This window comes from Rosa rugosa, chromosome 6 (assembly GCF_958449725.1).
Source record: "Rosa rugosa chromosome 6, drRosRugo1.1, whole genome shotgun sequence".
In the NCBI taxonomy this organism is placed as follows: domain Eukaryota; kingdom Viridiplantae; phylum Streptophyta; class Magnoliopsida; order Rosales; family Rosaceae; genus Rosa; species Rosa rugosa.
In genome coordinates this window covers 48,215,716-48,225,648 of record NC_084825.1, presented here as the reverse complement: position 1 = coordinate 48,225,648, position 9,933 = coordinate 48,215,716, and the positions used below count along the sequence as shown (strand labels likewise).

Below are 9,933 nucleotides of genomic sequence, written 5' to 3'. Positions count from 1 at the left end.
ATGACTCGTGTATAACTTTTATCGTAAAGCATAAAAATCGTAAACTTTAAAACAAGCAGTAACAGAAAATCGACCTAGTGACTCGTTGATTTTGTAGTGGTTAAAGGCTACTGACCACGACCGGCCAAAAAGGAGCGGCTACTGACCAGGAACCCATTAGCGTAAAGTAATTAGATTATCAAGTCAATCCTACTTAGCAAAATCATAAACCCCATAAATTGCAGTAATTAGATTTAAATGGTGGGGTCGATTTTGTCAGATAAAGTTGGCTTGACTCCCTCACTCTCCTCGCCCCCTCCCTCGCTTCTCACCTTCCTCGCACGCGCCCAAAATTCCCATACGGCACTGCACCCCACACGTTCCCTACACCGAGACCACTCAAAACACGCCACGTCCCCCTCACACGCCCCCATTCCAAATTCAACCGTTCCCATTGGTCGGTAAGATCGACAAAAACGTAAAAACGGCTGCAGCGTATTGCAAACCCATCGTCCTCATCACCCCCTCCACATGGCTATAAAAGCCACCCTCATCTGCAACACAAAGACCCCAACTCTCTCTCTCTCTCTCTCTCTCTCTTCACATTCATCTTCATCTTCCCCCATTACTCAAATCTCCTCTCTCTCTCTTTCTCTCTCTCTCTCTCTCTATATTGAGCACCCGCCTCGTGGGCTTAGGCTAGAACTGGCGTTATCTCAAGAAACCGACGATTCTTCTTCCGATTCCAGCAATCACCGGCTGGTTCTCAAACTCTATGACGCCTTGAGCACCCGTGACGTGGCCACCGTGCACGCCGTCCTCGCCGCCGACCTCGAGTGGTGGTTCCATGGTCCGCCGACCCACCAGTTCTTGATGCGCCTGCTGACCGGCTGCGACAACAAAAACGACGCGTCGTTTCTGTTCAATCCTCAGTCTATTTGCTCCGTCGGCCCCGTCGTCCTAGTGGAGGGCTGTGACCCAGAGCAGGAGATCTCCTGGGTACACGCCTGGACTGTCACGGATGGGATAATCACCCAGGTCAGGGAGTACTTCAACACTTCCCTCACCGTCACCCGCCTCGGCAACTCCGGCAAATCCACACCGTCCAAGTTCTCCAAATCGACGTCCGAGATTACATCGTACCGCTGCCCCTCCGTCTGGGAGAGCTCCAACCGGGTCGGGAAGTCGGTTCCGGGTCTGGTCCTCGCAATCTAAGTCAGTTCGTGTGGCGCGTGGTTTTTACTTTTTAATAGGTATTATTATTATCTAAATAAAGAGGGGGATTGCGTGTCGTGCTCTGAGTGGCTCCTGCAAGCTACTGGGGTCACGGAGATGTAAGACCCGTTAAGGATTTGTTTGTTTGGTTTCGGGTTGTTGTCGTTTAGTTTGGTTTTGTTGTTTGTTTGTGTGTGTGCTGGTGTTGGGTGGAACCATGGGGTCGAGGGCCTTTTGGTCATATCCTGACGCGTCTATGTTAAGGTATTCTTATCGAGCAATAAAAACGTGTGTTTTCGATAATCTGTGGAGTTTAGTATTGGCAATGAATCTGGACTGATGATTAGCGATAATTAACTTTCATTAACCACCTAATTACAATTACAGTCGGCATTTTAACTCAGATACCATATTTTAATCACCTAGTTATATCCTTAATTTTTTTTTTTTGGAAATAAGTTATAATCTTAATTAATAAGAGGAAAATTATCTATACTAACAGTTATTTGAGAATTGCCGGAGCAAAATTCATCAGCGAAAGACCAAGTGATAAGATGAGTTACAACTTGATTTGTTTCACGGTTTGGCTAGAGTCAATTAGAAAGCTTTAAATTAAAGACAATTGATTTGATAAGTGGTCAAAAAATCAAGTCCGGACTTAAGATTAGTAGTTCTTATCATACGGTTACATAAAATTCTAAGGTATTGTAACACATTAAACAATATTGACATCATAATTTGACTAGAAAGTTAAGCCTATTTTCGGCTAAATTTTTTAATGAATATGAAGAAGTCATTTTTTACGACGGAGGTTCAAGTCTAATTGACTAATTCTACAAAAATAAAAGTCATACAACCAACATCCGTTTACAAGTCTCCAAGTTCTTGTCCCAAAGGAAGAAAAGCGCTTACATCTCAATCAATAATGATAAATTGAACAAAAAAAATGGTTGAATTTCCCAGAAAGAGTGTACATATGCAACTCAACAGTCAACAGTCACGATTGTCACTCCTTTCTTCAAGTGGTGATTGTTGACTACCTGACTCGTGACCATGGTTGGTTCTCAAACAAAGTGATAAGAATTTTGAACGAGGAGATAGATAGGGTTGGAAAATCAAAATGGTCCAGTTAGGGTTGGAGAATCAAAATGGTCCAATTTCCATAGGTTTGGGATTGTCCACTGTTCTTCGAGGGAAACTTTGATCACGTGGACAGTGAAACATATCAGATCGTTCAATATCATCATGTTGGAGCACAAGGACAACGCGATCATCATTTCATGGGACCTTATCACGTTATCTCCATCCGATTGCTTATAATCGGGCCCCAACAACCGAATAATGCTCGGGGATTTCTATCGTATTGTTCCTGAAAAACCCGATCTGATAATCTAACCCGATAGAATGCATCAAAGAGTTTTGTTTATTAGATTTCATTGTCACCAACCTCAAATTCGATCGAACATGATTGTATGATGCCCTAAGATCGCTTTGTTATTTTAATTGGAGATATTTGATCTGATTAAGAAAGTTTTTTTTTTTTAATTTAAGAAACTACAAGTTATGCAACGCATGAATAGATGGTCATGGTCGTGGTCGTCCAAGCCTCTCCAACAACTATTATGAAAATTACACAACTTAACTAATATTCATGTTACAAACTTACAATTGATGTGGAAAGCTAGGAATTATTCATTGAAAATATTGTGGATCAATCTAACGCGGTTGTCACTCTCGACTTCCCTAAAATTCCCCCATACTATTGAAATGAAATTGAATAAAGAATCGATTAAGTAATTTGATTGCTTCTACAATAATATTTTACTCTTTTTTGAGCTATTTTCTCCATGTGGGAAAAGTTAGGAATTGATAGTTGATACATATATGCTTCACATATGGTAATATTCTTGAATTGCTTTTCACTTTAGATGAGTTGGGCGGCATGAGGTGGATTTGAACCTAGTCTAGAACCTTCCGGGTACCCAACACTAGAGAGATGATTTGATCCAATCAATTCCAGTAATCATGCCAAAGATGGAAATATTTGTCGATAATTCCGATATTGCAGACTAGGAACACCCATATCAACTGTTTCTAACAACTGTTCTTTATTACTAGTAATATATCCTCAAATTTTAGTATCGATATATTTGCAATTAGGTAGAGAATAAAACCAACAAAAGGTGATGGTCCATAAATATAGTACTTTGCACTATTTGCAATTCATGCGTAGAGTTAGAATATAGACTTATTTTGATTTGCGATGCTGGAATTCAAAAAATGCTGGAAATGATAATGAGAGAGCCATGCAATATTTGATAACCTAAATCTCCTATTAGATAAAGACTACTTCGGCCATTTCGATCTGTGTTTAGTGATCGATTACGGAAGACATTGGATAGTTTAATTGAAAACTCATTCAATTATTTGGTAGAAAAAGTCACATTTTAATTTGGTAATTCTTGAAGAAATATGACTAGTCTTGTTCTTTAATTTTGTCTTGTCATCACTGTCATATTTTCTTTCTTTTCTTCATTAGATCATTCCTTATTTACTTGCCCTATATGCTCATTGTTTTAAATCATTTCAATGCTTATAATTGTGAGGGATGATTGAGTGAGTAATTGTCAATTATCAAGCGAATAAAAAAAAATTGATGTTAAGAAATAAAATAATAAAAGCTAGCAATGGCGCGCACCATCTCTGAAAATGAGTAAAGCTAATTATTAATCATGGGAGATGATATTCACACACCATTTTTCTTTAAAAATATAAAACATAATATATATATATATATATATATATATATATATATATATATATATATATATATATTGAAATATGGCTGGTGCGGCTACCCTCAAATCTTGATTAATGAAATTGTAGAATACATGAGGGGACATAAAGCCTGAACCCCATATTACAATAAACATAAAGAGAACATCTTGTAAAACATACATATTTTTGTGTCATAATTAACACCCAAAGAGTGTGTGCTTAATAATTTCTAACACAGAAGAGTATGTAAATATCACTTCCCTTAGCCTTTTATCTCTTGAAAAATAAAAGTTATATATGCATGGGAGACTTAGCAATCTAGGGAATGATTCACCACTCACTGCATGTACTTATCAATTTTACTTGTAGGGAAAACTTCTTTGTATGATTATATTTCAACTTCTTTGTATCGAAACTAGGGTTTTGAAGAACAAATTTATACCTATATTCCTAGTTGATCGAGTGGAGTGAGGTGGATTCGGACCTAGTTCGGAACCTTTCATCCAACACTTGAAGAAGGATCTGGATTGGAATTTATTCCAATGATCTTCAAAAGATTCCTTGAATATATTGTACATATAATTCTCAGCAGTATCAAAAACTTTCAGTAAATGTATTGAAAAGCAAACTGTTTCTCAATTGCTTTACCCCAACAAAGATTGTCCATGCACGCCCAATAGCTAGAAACCCATCCAGCATTATCGATTCCCCTATAATATTCAGTAGAGAATAAAACCAACAAAGGTAGTGGCCTGAACTATTTGCGGTTCATGCATGCGTGGAGAACTGGACATCGAATAGACTAATTTGAGATACTGGAATTTAAAAAAAAAATGATAATGTTAGGGCCATGCTGATAATCTACAGCTCCTATTAGATGAAGACTACTTCTTTGGCCATTATCGTTGTTAATTAAGTGATCGCTTACGGAAATTGATTGATAGGTTACTTGAAAACTCATCTAATTAGTAGAAAAAGTCCTATGGTAAGATGCTAATATTCGATAAAAATCTATCGCATATTATAGCGTATAATGCCATATGTCTAGCTAAACTCAAATCCATTCAGTGATTACTGATTAGTCTTATCTTGGATTGTTGATATCACTATCGTTATTTTCTTAATCAAAGTCTCACACGTCATTATTTATTGATTGTTCTTTGTCACCCTGCACTATATGTTTACTGTTTTCAATCATTTCATTGCTCATGTTTGTGAGTATTATTTGAGAAATGGTTGATTAACAAGTTATTGTAAGTTTCTTTGCATGTTCAGGTCTATATCAAAATACAAGATGCCCTAATATATTACACGCATCAGCTTACGTGTAGAGATTAACAGAAGCACCCTAGGTGTTTATTGTATATTTGTATTTGATAATTTTAGTACTTATATTGTGGGGGATGATTAATTACGTGTAATTAATGGTCAATTAACAAGTTGTAGGTTTCTTAATCCTTGTTATGCAGTCTTCTTTTTCTTAATTAGTATATAATTAACACTGTACAGATAGACACGTTACATATCACGTACGGATACTTACTTACGTATTTCTGATTTTCAGGTAGTATATTAAGGTTTCTCAAGTTTCAATCTACAAGCTGCTAATATATTATGTATCCTATTGTGTTTAGATTACAACAAGACACAAGTACTGCAACATGTACCAAAAGTCTTCGAATTAATGACGTGAGACTTTGATTCGGCTTGTACAAGTTAAGGTCCAATAAAGCTTTAAGCCGGCAAAGGGACTTTAATAACTTTGATCTTGTCCATATTTTGGTAAAAGAGTTGTTAATTATGGCTTAAGATAAGCATGTTTTCTCCTCTAATGAAGGAAAAAACTAATGAGCACCGGATTGGAGAAAGATTCAACCTTAGAGCAAGTGTACCCGTAGTCAAGAAAAGGTAAAGTCGAGAAGTCGAGAATTCGACCAGTCAAGTTACTATTCACTGCCACTGGACATGGGTTTACACTCGTTGTTTTTCTTGCCCGGTCAACACTGTTCATTATTATATAATTTTAGGGGGGTCTCGAAAATCGACTTTTTACACATACATAATTTGGGAAAACTTCCTTTATGAAAGTTATAGAGATCGTCGATACGAATTCGTGCATATGTGGAATGCAAAAATCGGAGTTCGTATGAATTAGTTATAAATTTTTGAAAATTTGAAAATTTTCTATAAATAGCAAAAATTTATGGTCATTTTTCATAAGGACAGATTTTTCTGCTTTTCTTCACTTTCACCCCTGAAACTCTCTCTTCTCTCTCCTCAGCCGAGCTGGCAGCCCTCACCCCCAGTCAAGAATTTAGTCATTTGCTTGCCCATTTTTTTGACCTGGGTCATGCAAAGCCAAAGCTTGCCCGGTCAAGCAAGCACCGGTGGAAGCTTGATATTCATTATAGCCAGTCAAAATCAAGGAAAGCTGAGGTGGTGCCCGGGCAAAAGAGCACCGGTGCACTTGCTCTTACGTTTTTTCTCATAACCTTATAAGAAAGGCACAATTAGATAAGAGCTTCGACAAACACCCTGAAAAGAGGGAAACACATGAGAAAATAAGAGTTTGATGGATGAAAACAGAGCATCAACCACGTTTTGGTGGAGACTGTTTTATAATAGCATAATTACACAGATTACAGAATGCGTGTGCTTTGACTAATTAAACTATTTTCCAAAGAAGTCTATGTTCAATTACTTTTGAACATAGTCTATTAGTAAATTATTATTAAATCACAATATGAGAATGATCAGTGTGAACATAGGTTCCCCACTCTCCTCTCTAAAAATAGCTTGAGTTACGGGTGGATCATCAATGATGACATCCATGAGCCAAGCAAGCCCAATTCCTAACCATCTTAATACCCCATCTTTTAGAGTTACAAAACGAGACCAATCCCGAAAGTCACGGTAAATTCTCACCGCCAACACTGAAAATAACCATGTCACCCTCATCAACACCGTATCCCCAAACAGTCAGACTACGTGCAAAGATAAACCGCTGCCATCATATTGACAATAAAAAGCCACCGATAATACCACATGTAGTCCTTGGGAATAACGCCAAAACAATGACTCATCAAGCAAACCCTAGGTGTTTGGGCGATGGTGGATTTTGTCAGTTCTTGAAACCCAAGAAAGTAGGTTAACAAAGAAAGAAGTCAGTTTCAATTAGCCCAACCCAACTCATGTCCATCAAAAGAGAGACCAATATATATACCTCATACGCACGAGCTTCTCACGTGTCTGAATATATAATTCAATTGGGTTTCCACTCCAAACATGAAAAAGAAAAATGGAGGTTGTTAAGAACTTGAAGATCCCAGAAACGCAGCCACTAATTCTATGAAACCCAGATAACAAATCCAATCCATAATACCCAGAAAGATTCCACCTTTAATGGGAAAGTCACTTCCTTCCTCGACCCGGCTCCAAAACTTGACCCGAATCATCTCCTCCGACAAGTTCTCGCGCCCCCCGAAACGCCCGACCCAAGTCCGGGTTTCGCCGCCGCAAACCGCGAAAACGGGTAGTATTCTCCGGGTCGACCCGGAGAAAGCCGGGCTGAAGATGGAGAGCTCCGAAGAGCAGAGACGGGTCCCGCTGGCCCGGATCGTATCGGACTGCGCCAAGCGGTGGTTTCAGGACACGCTCAAGGAGGCCAAGGGCGGCGACTCCGCAATGCAGGTCTTGGTGGGCCAGATGTATCATAGTGGCTATGGTGTTCAGAAAAACCCAGAAAAGGTTGGTTTTTTATTTGGGTTAGCTTCAATTTCACATCTTTTTCTGCATTTCGTTTTTGGGCTTCTTTGGTTTTGCTCAGTTTTTGGTTATCTCTTGGCTTATAAGTAGTCTATTTTCGTATAGGAAACTGGGTGCTTAATGTGGTAACTGGGAAATTTATGCAAGGATTGGATACATGATTATGGTTATTTAGTATATGAGTTTAGAGAATGTGGATTTGTAAGTGTATGATTCTGTGCAATGAAGCATTTGATAGTTTTAGGCTTTTCGTGTTTTGTGAGCAGATGAGACTATAAGTTATCATGTTTAGGATGTCCACTTTTCTTGTTCTGAAATTGTGAATTGTGCATTCTGAAGATGGTAGTGATTTATCTGTATATTAGGGACATGCTTGGATCAGTAGAGCTTCAAGAAGTCGAAGATCGGTTTGGAAAGTAAGCGAGAAGCAACCAGGTAGACTCTGTCTCCTTCTCTCTGGTTGCATCATTGGTTGGTTGTGAGTTGTGACATGTTTAAATTGATCTTTTGTTGTTCTCTGATAGGTTACCACGCAAGTGATTCCGACTCGGATGAATTGGAAGAGGATGCAAAGTAAAGGCCAACTACACTTTCGTTTCAAAATTACTTTTGAGGTTGGGTTAAATTTCTTTCGTTCTTACTGTTAATGTAGAAGCTTTGTGGTTTGATTTTGATGTGATCTTGCTAACTCAGCAATATAAGAATTGATATCTACCCTTACTTTGCATAAGCAAGTATTTTGGTTATCTATATGAAGTTATGCCTTTAATGCAACTTGCAAGTGAATGAGTTCTGAAATCTATAATGACAAATTAAGAGTTGTAGTTCTTATTATAGCTGTATAAGAACTTAGTTTTGTGGAGTTACATGAAGCTTTTGTATTAAGGGGTATCGCATTCTGGTCACCAAGAAATTAGCTGCTAGATTAAATGGGAAGGAATTTCTATAGAAATGTGTAGTAAATGTTTTCCTGCGACATTTTGTTATTAACAACTCTTACTAAAATAAAACTAGACAGCAAAGAGTAATGCAGATCGTTCTGCAATTCACATAAACGTGATTCGAATAAATCTCAAAGCATATCAGGTACGATAATGTAATGTTGGTTTTGAGGGCAGTGGATATCTTCTCCAGATGTAGAACTGTACTGATGGCAATGGTTTTGGACACTTCAAGAAGAGCAGCCTCTAGGTTATACAGTGTTGGTTCACCTCCATGTACCTAAGAATGAGGTGATCCTCTCAGCCTGCTTGAATTGTCAGCATGATACTTGAAGAGATGAGAAGAATGTCCATGATGTTCAGTAAGTGTATACTTTACCAGTAGAGATTTCCTCTTTAGTTTTACCTCGCTCGGAACCCAGAACACAGGATGACTCTTTGGGATCTGCTGTGATTACTAACATGATTGTCACTATTTCGCCATCTGCAAACCTCAACCTGTGGGCTTGTCAACATGCTTCATCTGTTAGCATAAATCATAAAATTTGTATTTTCATAGGGGAACACTACTATGTTAATGATCATGATTCACTGAAAAATGGAATTAGCGTGAAAGATGATTTTATCGGCGCCTCAACTTACATATAAATGACACTTTTGTATATACAATAGGGAGTACAACTTATCAATTTTCACTGGTGAAACAACTTTTCATATGGTTAATATTTACACTGGGTGTGATGGTGTGATATTGGAGAAAACTAATAAATCAAATAGCACAACTTTGATTGGACCACTGCTCCAGCCTAATTAAAGTTTGCTGGCACCTTGAATCAAAATCTCTTGTCAGCTTGTTTTGTAATTTATATGTGAATCAATCGCATATGGACCGCATATAGATGTTTATAATTGAGCTTCCACCAAAAAATTGTATTCTCTTTTCAGAAGTGTTTGATTTTTGTAGCAATGTAGTAAAGCACAAGTAAGAAAAAGCTTTCAAATATAATGCTTTTTCAATCGTCAACTAGCCAATGAAAATGAGTGTAGCTTGGCATGACAAATATAATCAAGTCCTCAACAAATCGTCTCTTGTAATTATAAAAAGAAAAAGATCAAACATATATGTTTTGTATTTTTAACATATATGTTTTGTATTTTTCAATCGAAACAAACCGAGTGTATCGCATATAAAGGGGAACGAACCTTTATTAGGAGAATCTGTAAAGGCCATTAGTCTTCTTCTCTAGTACTAATA

General features: G+C 37.8%; 2 protein-coding genes across 2 annotated transcripts; both read left to right on the top strand.

The window, feature by feature from the left end:
- Positions 1-558: 558 nt before the first annotated feature.
- Positions 559-1,497, top strand: LOC133715975 (wound-induced protein 1). The gene has a single exon (XM_062142697.1). The coding sequence runs from the start codon at positions 853-855 to the stop codon at positions 1,192-1,194; it is 342 nt and encodes a 113-aa protein (XP_061998681.1). The 5' UTR covers positions 559-852; the 3' UTR covers positions 1,195-1,497.
- A 5,736-nt stretch (positions 1,498-7,233) lies between these two features.
- Positions 7,234-8,487, top strand: LOC133715414 (uncharacterized). The gene is made up of 3 exons (XM_062141903.1): positions 7,234-7,719; positions 8,103-8,172; positions 8,262-8,487. Exons 1-3 carry the CDS (start codon positions 7,375-7,377, stop codon positions 8,312-8,314), a joined length of 468 nt encoding a protein of 155 aa, XP_061997887.1. The 5' UTR covers positions 7,234-7,374; the 3' UTR covers positions 8,315-8,487.
- Positions 8,488-9,933: the final 1,446 nt, after the last annotated feature.

Coding starts and splice junctions, on each gene's coding strand:
- LOC133715975 (XM_062142697.1), top strand. CDS start 853: ATGCGCCTGCTGACCGGCTGCGACAACAAAAACGACGCGTCGTTTCTG.
- LOC133715414 (XM_062141903.1), top strand. CDS start 7,375: ATGGGAAAGTCACTTCCTTCCTCGACCCGGCTCCAAAACTTGACCCGA. Junction 7,720..8,102: donor TTCAGAAAAACCCAGAAAAG/GTTGGTTTTTTA, acceptor TCTGTATATTAG/GGACATGCTTGGATCAGTAG. Junction 8,173..8,261: donor AGTAAGCGAGAAGCAACCAG/GTAGACTCTGTC, acceptor GTTCTCTGATAG/GTTACCACGCAAGTGATTCC.